The sequence below is a fragment of the Muscardinus avellanarius genome (assembly GCF_963383645.1).
Source record: "Muscardinus avellanarius genome assembly, chromosome: 13".
NCBI classification, from domain to species: domain Eukaryota; kingdom Metazoa; phylum Chordata; class Mammalia; order Rodentia; family Gliridae; genus Muscardinus; species Muscardinus avellanarius.
The window spans coordinates 76964509-76976529 of record NC_137799.1 but is presented as its reverse complement, the minus strand read 5'-3'; the positions used below and the strand labels follow the sequence as shown (position 1 = coordinate 76976529).

Sequence of the window (12021 nt, the reverse complement as noted above, 5' to 3'; positions counted from 1 at the left end):
AGGAGGAGGAGGAGGAGGAGGAGGAGGAGGAGGAGGAGGAGGAGGAGAAGGCAGCAGAGAAGGAGGAGGAGGAGGAAGAGGAGGAGGAGGAGGAAAAAGAGGAGGAGACAAAAATAGTTAATGGGACTTAAGAAGACAGATCTTAAAAAAAAAAAAGACCCTATGAAATGGTAAAGAATCAATATACTGCATTTGCCCCAATTTGCCCTTTCCTATAAAATACTCAGCTTTTAAGAAGTGAAATTTTAATACAGTATGTAATTAAGCCTGGGTATGGGAGAGGAGCTCCCAGTTTTAACCAAGCTGTAAGATTTTAAGAGTGTTTTATTCTCAAACTGCTACAACTTAATGACAAAGTAAGGTATACTTTTTTTGTTCCTGATTTTAAATTAAGAAACTCAGAACAAAAGAGCTTTTAAATGTAATTTTCATAAGGTGGAAATTAGGTTCTTTTTGTTTTTCAAATAAGAGCTGGTTTCTCCAAGAATGAAGGAACAGAACACTGAGAATCAAATAAAAGAGAAGTAAGAAAGAAATGCAGTCAAGGTGTCCTACAGAGAGTAAGTCAACAGTCTGCACTGGTCTTGCTGTCACTTATAAAGATGCCTTTGTCTCCTGAAGGCTGACTGGAAAGTACTGAGGGTTAAAGGAGCTTCAAGCTTCTTACCTGCAAAATTAAAGAACTGGATTATTTGATGTCTGTTAGGGGACTTCCTGCCCCATAACAATTTGACTCCTAGGAGATCTCAGTAGAAGAAGAACTGGAGATGATGACATAGAGTATTGAGAAATCCTTCTGGTCTCAGTAGAGGCACAAATGAAAGAAAAATACCCACCTGGATGTGCAAGTCATGAGTCTTAGCGATACTGCCCAGTTCAGCCATCAGAGTCTCAGAGCAGGAAAGGGAAAACCGCGGTGTGACTATGGGCCTCACTCTAGAATACTAGAATAACAGAAAACAAGCGATGAAGAGAATATGGATATTGTGAACATGTAGCATACCCCCAAATGCGTATCACATAGCAAGTTGATTTTACACCTTCATTTTTAGGGCAGGCTCGATCCTAAGAGATGGTGAAAGTGCATGTTGGGTTTCATGGAAACAGCTCATGTCAAATGGTTGAATGTTCTTTTTTCTTACTGAACAATATTCCATTGTGTGTGTGTGTGTGTGTGTGTGTGTGTGTGTGTGGTATTTTTATAAGGTCATTCATCCATGGACACTCAGGTTGTTTCCATATCTGGCTTTGATAAATAATGCTGTAGTGACCATAGGGGTATCTCTTCAAGATAATGATTTCATTTCCTTTGGCTATGTACCCAAAGGTAGGATTTCTGAATCATATTAGAAAAATATTAATCAGCAAATCTTCAGTTATAAAATGAACAGGTTCTGGAATCCACTGTATAGTTCAGGCAATAATGGACACACTAATTGGATTACAATAATTATTAAATCATACATATACATATTAATCATCTTATTGTACACCTTAAGTATTTAAAATCCTTTGTCAGCCAAATAATTTTTAAAAAGTTTCTACATGCCTGATCAACCTCACTGAGTTTACAGATCCACTGTGACAGTAATTTAAGGTTCTTAAAAAATTCTCCTCATTTAGGGAATAAGCCAAATGCACACAGACTAAAATCTATCAAGCAGTTTAACAACAACCAACAAAAGGCAATTGAAATGCAAGCTCTGGACACATTTACTTACATTCCTTTGGAGCATTTCCAACACAAATCTGAAATGAAGCAACAAATGGAAATTTAGAAAATTTAAGCATTCTCGAAGAAATCTTTTGGAAGGGCCAAAACATGATCCTTACATGTTCTCATTTCCATGTAAACATTTCTAATGCTGTACATGTTTTACCACTACTAATTAAAGATTAACAAGTAGTAATTACTCTGCTTTCTCTCTTGCAGCCAAAGATGGAGTATAAAAATCACAGGCAATGTACTGTTGTCATCGGCATCAGGCTGTTCATGAGAATTCCCACAGCACTCAGGCTGCTCTACCAGCTTAAACTGTGTGGAGAAGATGGGACTCTGTTGTGCTCTGAGGATATTATCCATGGAGTCCTATGCACCTGGAAGCATCTGGAAGAATCCATGGGGCTCTTTCCTTCTAATTTCCCTAAAGTGGGAGATACTCATTGACACAATATCACCATTTATTTCCAAGGGCAGAGTCCTAAGGGAGGAGTGGGTGGATACCTGAGTAAAGAACAGGCCGGAACAGCCCAGTATGGTGGCGTAGGCTTGTAATCCCAGCATTGGGAGGCTAAGACAGGAGGATCATGATTCAGAGGTCGAATACCCCTGGGTTCCATCCCCATTAAAAAAAAAAAAAAAAAAAAAAGAACAGTCCAGAGGTGGTTGTAATGCTCAGGGTCAGGGAAGGTTGGTGATCCTACCAGTTACCAGTTGTTTTGGCTGAGTAGATGGTGACAACTGGAAATAAAACCTATGAAATGGCTACTTCAGTGACTGGAAAATTTTACTAGATATAGTTTTCTACCTTCTGGCATCTCTTTGGTTTGGAATAAAATGTGAGTTAAGGTTTATAATGACCACAAAAGTGGATCAACAGAGAAGCTGAGCATGTGGCTGCAGCTAGAGAGAAGGCGGTACTTTCTCCCCTCTGTGAGCATGTACAGGGACATGCTTCAAGTGAGAGAGGCCCGGGGAAGGGAAACCAAGGTGGCCTTCTAAAAGTTGCATCATGATAGGTTATTTCTGAGAAAATATTTATATCCAAACAATTTTCCTATGTCCCTATCATTCTGAACTTTATTATGATGTAAAACTATAGTACACCAATAAAGGTATAAAAGATTTAAAATAAAATTTTTGAAAAGATATTTTCCTCTGTCTCTTGGGTGTTGAATATAAGGCAATAAAATTCCTTGTCAAATATTCAAGGTATCACATCAAGGCTGCTAAAGATCACATGAAAAAAATACTTGTACCAGCAGTAAAACTTCCCAACACCCTATGAAAATAAACGTAAAAACTCATAAGACCATATGGCAATATGGCAATAATATGACCCATAACTAAAGGTAATTTAATGAGCAGGCCATACATACTTAAATGCAAATCCAAACTAATAGAAGTCCTGATCTATTACAAAAGATGAAGAGAGAGTAATTTTCAAATGAGCCCTTCATTTTATGAAGATATTTACTTTAGGTTGCCTATAGCAAGTTGTTGGAGGCTTTACAATATTATTTGATACACAGAAGTAGTGTTGACATGAAAAAAGTTTTAGGATGACACCAACGTCATCAAGTTAGTTAAACCTACACAGTGGCTTTGGCAAATGAGAAGAGGGACTTGGTGCATAAATTCATCTTTCAGCTTTAATTCTGCATTGTTGAAATCTCAGCCTTTTTTTTAAACCTTTGCTTCAACCGTGTGAGATTAAGAATAAAAGTGAGAGGAAGGGTGCAGGAAACAGAGAGAGAAGAGAGAAGGGGGGAGGGAGGGAGTGAGGGAGAGAGAGAGAGAGAGAGAGAGAGACAGACAGACAGACAGACACTACTGTGCCCCCAGGGGGAACCATACATAGCTGAAATTTCTGATAATATGCTCTTTCATATCACCCAAGTTTTTGTTTGAAAAAATCATTTTCTTATGAATTCAAAAGCAAACCTTTCAAAAGTATATTTACTTAAAAAACAAATCACTTTCTACTTAACTCATTTTAAAGGGCTGTGAACTCAAAAGCACCCACCTCATAGACTTATTTCTATTTTTAAGAGCTATTTTATTGAACAATAATTTATATACCATAAAATTCACCTGTTTAAGTGCAATATCCAATAATTCTAGTAAATTTACTGAGCCATGAAACTATCATAACATGGCTTTCAAACATTCTTATTACCCCAACAGTTAGATCCCTCGGGCCCATTTACAGTTAATAGGCATTCCTGCCTCCAGCCCTGGGCAGCCTCTAAAGTAATTTTTTATTTCTATGGATTTGTACTTTCTATATATTTCATAGAGATGGAATCATATGATGTGTAACCTTGGGTTTCTTTCTTTTCATATAATATTTTTAAAGTTTATCTATGTTATAGTACATATCAGGATCTTTTTATGGCTGAATAATACTTCACTGCATACCACACTTTATCCAATTTCCAGTTGGGGTATATTTATTATTTCCACTGTTTAGTGTAGGACAAGTCCTCAGACAGCCTTGGTGGCCGGGCTCTTCCCTCCTTTCTTGCATGTAGTTCTCAGAGTAACTAAAGAATGTGCTGGAAATGAATGATCCTGGATAAGGCGGAACTGGCCAGATCAGCCTGGCTTCTGTTCTTGCGCCTCCTAGACAAGATGTCCTGCCCACCGAGTCCAGTATAAAGCCCTCGGTGGAGAGTGATTTCAGGGTCCCTTAGGTGGGGTGTGTGTGGACAAGGGTTCACCAATCCTGGGTTGTTCCAGAGCCTGAGGAGACCAGCTGGCCATGAATCCTACTCTGAGTAATAGACTTTCTTCACGTAACATGTTGTGTAATTCCGTGTCTCGGTGGGCTTAATAAGCGGATTGCTGCTGGTACATGGTATGGGTAAGGAGTCGGAAGCCACAACCGATGCAGGTGCCCAGTGAGACCTGCTTCACATCTGGCTTCTATGAAAAATGCGACCATGAGCATTCTTCACATGTAAGTCTTTATGTGGACAAAAGCTTTTATTATCTTTTTACATACCTACCTGTTCTGATTCTCTTGCATATGGCACCCTATTCTTTGAAGTGGAGATTCTCTCAAAGAAGACTGTTCACAACCTTTGGTAAACCCTCTTCAAACCTGTAGCAGTAGAACAGGCCTTGGTCCCTCCCATAATCTCTGTTTACCTTCTGTGTCACCATCGAATGTTCTCAGAACCTCTACTGTAGCTAAATGTGGTGGCGCACGCTTGTAATTCCAATACTTGGGAGGCTGAGCCAGGAGGATTGCAGGTTCAGAGCCAGCCTCAGCTACTTAGTGAGGCTCTCAGCAACTTAGTGAGACCTTGTTTCCAAATAAAAATATAAAAATACACCTCGGATATAGTCTAGAGGTAGAAGGCCCCTGGGCTCTACCCCCAGTACCAAAAAAAGAACCTCTACTGTAGGTGGTACTGCAAGGCCCCTGTGAGCACGTGGATGTAAAGTGGCGGTAGGAACAGGAGACCTGGCCTTCCTACCAACATCTCTGCATGTCACCCTCATGAGGTGTCCTTTCAGGCCACATTTTTGGAGAGGGAATACTCTAGTTCCCTACATTCTTTTTTTTTTTTTCTTTTTTTTTTTTTTTTTTTGGTGGTACTGGGGATGGAAGCCAAAGACATTCTATCTCCAAGCTACACCCCAGCCCAATTTTTTATTCTTTATTTTGAAACTGGGTTTCACTGAGTTGCAAAGGGCCTCACTAAGTAGCTGAGGCTGTCTGTGAACCGCCATCCTCCAGGCTCAGCCTCCCGAATGCTAGGATTGCAAGCATGTGCCACCACACACGGCTTCTACATTCTTATGTTACTCTCTTTTCAGCATAGATATGGATGAATTCTTTCTATGGTAGGACAAAATGGTAATGAGAGATGCATTCACCACCTTGAAAAAGCACTAAAAGGATATAAAATAAATATACTAATTTTTTGTGCGTGGTACTGGGGTTCTTGGAAACCCTTCTACCTCCGGGCTACACTCCCAGACCCATTTTTATATTTTAATTTGGAAACAGGGTCTCTTAAGCCAGCGCAGCTGGCTTCCAATCTGCGCGATCCTCCTGTCTCCGCCTCCCAAGCGCGGGGATTACAAGCGTGCGCCACCACGCCCGGCTACTAATAAGTTTAGATGGTTGAATTATGAAGAACATGTTTCTTCTTTGTACCTTTTTGTACTTCTTTATGTTTCATACCAAGGAAGCACATTTTCCTTAGGTATTTTAAAAAGTCATGCAAAATGACTTTTTAGAATAAGAGGTTTTTTTCGAGTAATTGAATGAGAACTCTCAAAAGTCATTTAAAAGTCTTCTAGATGAGAGTTTTTCCATCTCTACTCTTCATCTAACTCATTTTCCTAACTTTTGCTATAATATTTTATTCCATAAATGATTCCTCACTTATCATTTTAAAATATACACATTTCACAGTAAGTGTTCCTGCAGGTCTTCTTTTTCTTTCTCCCTCACCCTGTTTTAATTTTTTTTACATTAAATATGAGGTGAGTTCCATGTCATAGCAGAAAGAACTCTAAGTTTAGAATCACAGATTCTGTGTGTGTGTGTGTGTGTGTGTGTGTGTGTGTGTGTGTCACTGGGGGTGGAACCCAGAGGCTTTTCTGCCTCTAGGCTATACCCTCAGATCTATTTTATATTTTATTTGGAAACAGGGTCTCACTAAGTCGCTGAGAACCTCACTAAGTAGCTGAGGCTGGCTTCGAACCTGTGTGATCCTCTTGTCTCAGCCTCCCAAGCGCTGGGATTATAAGTGCACACCACCATGCCCACTCAGACCCTGGTTTTAAATCCTGGCTCTGCCACTTAAAAGCTATGTGACCACTGTGGTTCAGATGAAGGCCCCCAAAGGTTATGTGTTAAAGCCTTGGCCCTGGGGGTGGTGCAACTGGAGGTGGCATAAACTTTAGGAAGTAGGGCTCAGTAAAAGGTCCTTAGGCCATTGTGAGCATGCCACGATGGGAGTCAGGAGACTCTGACCAGTTTCTTCCTCTCTCTCTCTCTCTCTCTCTCTCTCTCTCTCTCTCTCTCTCTCTCTCTTTCTCTCTCTCTCTCTCAGTAATGGGGATAGAACCCAGGGGCATTGTACCTCCAAGCTACACCCCCAGCCCTATTTTTTAGTGTTTTTATTTTTAAACAGGGTCTCACTGAGTTGTGAAGGGCCTAAGTAGCTGAGGCTGTCTGCGAACCATGATCCTCCAGTCTCAGCCTCCCGAATACTGGGATTACAAGAGCCTTCTCTCTTGTTCTGCTTCCTGGCTCATAAGGTGAATGGCTTGCTCCACTAACACACCTACCATGATTTAATTTAGTCTTACCTGAGGCCCAAAAACTTGATCATGTACCAGAACCTTCAGAACCAGAGCCCACATAACCCTTTTCCCTTTATTAGTTACTTATCTCTGGTACTTCATTATATGGATGGGAAGTTGCCTGATATTGTCTAAGTGTCCATAGTCACTTGGCCTCTGTCAGTCTCCTTATCATAAAAGATAGCTGCCTCAAGGAGATTTCTATGAGGATCAAGCTAGAAACTCAGAGAAAAGCTCTTTGTAAATCATTAACAATTATCAGAGTTTGAACGTATTTGCTGTTGGACTCTGCATTAGACAGAACACTGTGAGTCACTACATTCGAATCCAAACCAGATTCTGACAGTATCTAGGCTCCTCTCTCCATCTTAACTGCAGCAGTGGAGATGAAGACTCCCCCAAAATCAAATCAAGACCATGAGCACATTACCTTTCTGTTTCCTTGACTGACTCCTCAGTGCTCTCCTTGTATTCCGGAACAGTGTCATTCAAATCCATGCATACTTTGCCCACAAATGCCCTCTGCCCAAATTTATCTGTAAAGCACACACAAAAGAAATCGGGAGGATTTTTTTTCCAGAGCTATTTAAAAACTCTTTTAAATTAAAATCATTATGAAAAACACAATTGAGAATGTAAAGGATTAGACATCATCACAGCACTGATGAACAAGAACAAAACCTCAGCGAATTCAGTGAGTTGTAAAGCTTCTTCCCTTCGCCCCATGTCCACACTCCTGGGCTGTCCAGAAATAACTGGTGTTCTGTACTTCTTACTCAGGTTTTCCTTTGGCTTATGCAGCTTGTCTATATTTTTACTAGTGTCACTTTGTTCTCGTTTAATCATATGGTAAAGGAGGGGACAGCCTCAGGTCCTCTAACATTCCTTGACATACTACATCTCCCTTCCTTCCTTCTTCCCCACCCCACAATCTCCCTCGTCTCAACTACTCTACCACCATCCCTAGGATTGAGTCTCTCTGTATAGAATATGGTCCTCTTCTAGATAAAAACATAGTATGGTTAAGTGTTAAGAACATGAGTGCCAGAGCTTGACAGACTTGGATTTCGTACCTCATCTCTTTGATTACTCTCAGGATAGCAGGTGTTATTTATATAAGGTGCAGACGTGCATGTTCCTGGTGTCCTCTGCTATGGGCAGGGTTATAAGAAACGCAGAAAATCATGCACATAAAGTGTCTGGCATATGGTTCTCAGGTGCCCCACCGCTACTCTTCTTAACTGTAGCCATGTCAGTGCTACTATCTTTGGGGGATTTTACTTTATGCTACTAGTAACTCTCAGTAGTAAAGAACCTCGTTCTCACCAGAGGTAATGGAAGATTTTTATTTCAGCCATAAAATTGAACCGACATGGGCAACATTAATTGCTTTCTTTACAATGTCTCTGTACTGTCATAAGATTTTTTAAAAGTCGTTCTGCCTCTCTCTTTTCTCTGCAATTTACCTGGCCACTAGATTAATCTCCCTTAGGACGCCACTTTTATTGCATCCTCACCTGTATGAAACCTGTTGGAGTCCCTGATGCATATTTGAGCCCATCCCCACCCTGGTTGTCCCATCTGCCCCACCATGCAAAGAATCCTCCCCGCCATTAAACTATTCTGTTTCGAGCTTCCTGTATCCATCCACCATTGACGTTCTCTCCACACACCTCTGTCAATCTCATTTCCTCTGTCTAGGAGACATTTTCTTCTCTCCCTATTTTATCTCCTTTCCAAAGCCCAGTTTAAAAGCTCCTGTTGTGAAAACTTACCAGATGACCCAGTCCTGGGTTCTTTTTGCAGTCTTTGACATCTGTAATCTTTCCAGCATCACCTATTAAGCCTTTGGTGTAAACCGTCTTGGTCAGTTTCATAAGTGTTTCTGTACTTGCCAGGTGGTGTGCTTGGTACAAGTGTGTGTGTGTGTGTGTGTGTGTGTGTGTGTGTGTGGTGCTTGGGGTGGAACCCAGGAGCTCTTCTACCTCCGGACTATACTCTCAGACCTATTTTATACTTTATTTGGAAACAGGGTCTCACTAAATTGCTGAGAGCCTCACTAAGTAGCTGAGGCTGGCTTTGAACCTGTGCGATCCTTCTGTTTCAGCCTCCCAAGCACTGGGATTACAAGCGTGAGCCATCATACCCGACTTTCGGTACAAGTTTTAGAATCACAGTCTCAGCTCTGCCTACTAGCCATGCCACTTTGGGTATATTATTTAGCCTCTCTGAACCTCATCATCTTTACTATAAGACTATCATAGGGCTGTTTGCAGCTGCATTAATCTATATTAACCTATATGGAGTGCTTTGTACAATTGCCTGGCATGTAGTAACAGAGGCACAGATGTGACTAAAATGATTAACCTATTGTGTAAGTCTCCTGTCTGGCTCTTGAAGGACAGAGGCTAGTTTCCTATACAATGTGATCCCAGCATCCAGCACAGCGCCCTGAGTGTCACCGGGATCTGCCTGTTGACTCTAATTGTAATAAACTGTGGCCATAGCTAGAGTATATAAAATTTGCCCCTACATGCCCACAATGAACACAAACAATTCAGATCTAACTGGGCTTGGTGGCAGGCACCTATAATCCAGTATTTGAGAGGCTGAGACAGGAGGATTGCAGGTTGGAGGCCAGTCTCAGCAACTTAGTAAGACCCTCAGCAACTTAGCAAAACCTACAAAAGAAAAAAAATTAAGTAGCGCTAGAGGTGTAGCTTGGAGGTACACCTCAGTTCAATTCCCAGTACCAAAAAAAAAAAAAAAAATTCAGATCCACAAACATTATTCTGGAACCAGAAGTAAATAATCAAATTACTTAAACAATAAAAATGTCAAGGCCTGGCTGGGCGTGGTGGTGCACCCTTGTAATCCCCGCGCTTGGGAGGCAGAGAGAGACAGGAGGATTGTGCAGTTTCGAAGCCAGTCTCACTGGCTTAGGAGACCCTGTCTCCAAATTAAAAAATATTTTAAAAAATAGGTCTGGGAGTGTAGCCTGGAGGTAGAAGGGTTTCCAGGAACCCCAGTGCCACGAGAAAAAAAAAAATGTCAAGGCCTGCAGTTATACACAATTATTTGAAAAAATGCATTGTTCAAATTTTAGCAATGAAAAGGTAGCACTGCCCACCAAGTACACGCGGTAGCCAGACACGGCTTGGCTGTCTTCGCTAAACGTTCCCATAATTCCTTTCCTCCACTCACCTGTAATTTCCGCGAGGAGCAGAGATGAGTCAGTGTGAATCGTCCCAAAGTAACAAGCTGTGGTTGTTCCATTCTTTAGCGTTCTCCTCTAAAAATAAATCACAAAACCCCCGAATTGCACGGGCTCAGAAAAGTCACATGGCATACACAGATGAAATTAGAGTTCTAGTTTTTAATTTTAAAGTGTTTTTATTTAAAGGTATGCCATCTTGGTGTGGAATATACTTCAGTAAATGGCAAAAGTATTTATAATCCCACAGTGTTAGCTGGGGAAGCAGTTATGCTTGTGATTTCCTAGATCTTGCTGGTTCTGTGTTTCAGAATTCATAAATATGACACGAATTAATTCCTTATTTCTTAGAGTTGCTTAAAGATATCCAGATTTCTATTGCACTTGAGACTACATAAATGATATTTCTTTTCTGTTACAAAGCAAAATTATGGGTCAGACAGACTTCTAGTTCAACTTGGCAGATTATTTACATGTATGTATCTTTTTTTTTAGCAAATTTCCACTGACACAACAGTCAAGGAGTACTAAGTTTATTAATCCCCCAAAACATGAGAAGATAGAGACAGAGGAAACATTTCAATATCTTCTTGGAAGATAAAAAAATGATTAAAACTTGAACACAGAGTTTTCGGACAAAGGGTAGGAAGCATGCGGGTGCCAGCAGGGAATTACCCAGGCACAGGTGCTCAGAGCAGGAAAGGAGCCTTCTCTTCCTTGATGTAATCAGCCAACCACCCTAACCTGTTCCTTGTAGGAAAGATTTATTCTTTGCAGAAACGGAACAGTATTTAAGAGGAGGCCAGCCCCAAAACACAAGGTGAAGAAGAGGAGTAAGCGGAAATCTGGCTGACCTCCAGGGCCACCTGTCACCTTCCCCAGATGCCACATGTACTATTTCAAATGGACTGAAGTATTCTGAGAAAATACATGGCTCTAAAAAAAAAGCCTTCACAGTGACATCTGGGGCCTATTCACTGCTACCACTAACATAACTTTGTTATGCCCCCCATAACAAGGTGCCCAGTCAGCTAGTGCCACTCCACGTAGATCTTCCAATCGGCTCAGATCACCATGCTTAAACATGAGTGCATGTCCAGAGTTCAACAGAAAGTGGAAGAAAACCGCTATAAACAAGAGGAGTGAGGGCAGAAAAACCCTAAAACAAACAAACATATCTTGAGGAAAAGGATAATCTGTAAGTCAGAAGAAAGCTTGGCTAAAAAGAAAAAAAAGAAGCAATAGCCAGGCATGGTGGTGCATACCTGTAATCCCAGTACTTGGGAGGCTGAGAGAGGAGGATCACAGGTGCACGGCCAGCCTCAGCTACTTAGTGAGGCCTTCTGCAACTTAGTGAGACACCAGTTCAAAAACAAAACAATGGCTAACATCTGTAAGAAAGTAAAATCAGGTATTACAACCACAACAAATAAACAATGCTATGAAAAGCAGAGAACAAGGCCTCTTCAGAAGTAAAAATATTATACTTAACATTTGGAAGCCAGTGGAAAGATTGTAAGATAATTAGAAGAAATGTCTTAGAAAAAGAAAGACGAACAGTCAGGAGTGAAGACATAGGAAAGGCTGAATTTAGAGGTCCAACGTTCAGGAAAAAGTTCCAAAAGTAAGTTTGTTTTTTGTTTGTTTTTTTTAAAGAAAATGGAGAGGGTGAAATCATTTGAGATAAGATAGTAGACTCCAATCTGGAAACCCTTACAGAATTCTCAGGAAAATGAATAAAAAACAACTCGAATAGGGA

The 12021-nt window shown here is 40.8% G+C and overlaps 1 protein-coding gene across 1 annotated transcript in view; it reads right to left on the bottom strand.

The window, feature by feature from the left end:
- Positions 1-12021, bottom strand: part of GDA (guanine deaminase) — a gene marked incomplete at both ends in the record, with an annotated part of 101371 nt that overhangs the window by 30705 nt on the left and 58645 nt on the right. Inside the window, 4 exons of the mRNA XM_080709338.1 lie at positions 837-944; positions 1722-1749; positions 7479-7584; positions 10253-10340. Of these exons, the coding sequence (XP_080565464.1) occupies positions 837-944; positions 1722-1749; positions 7479-7584; positions 10253-10340 (330 nt within the window). The remainder of the gene's footprint in view (positions 1-836; positions 945-1721; positions 1750-7478; positions 7585-10252; positions 10341-12021) is intronic.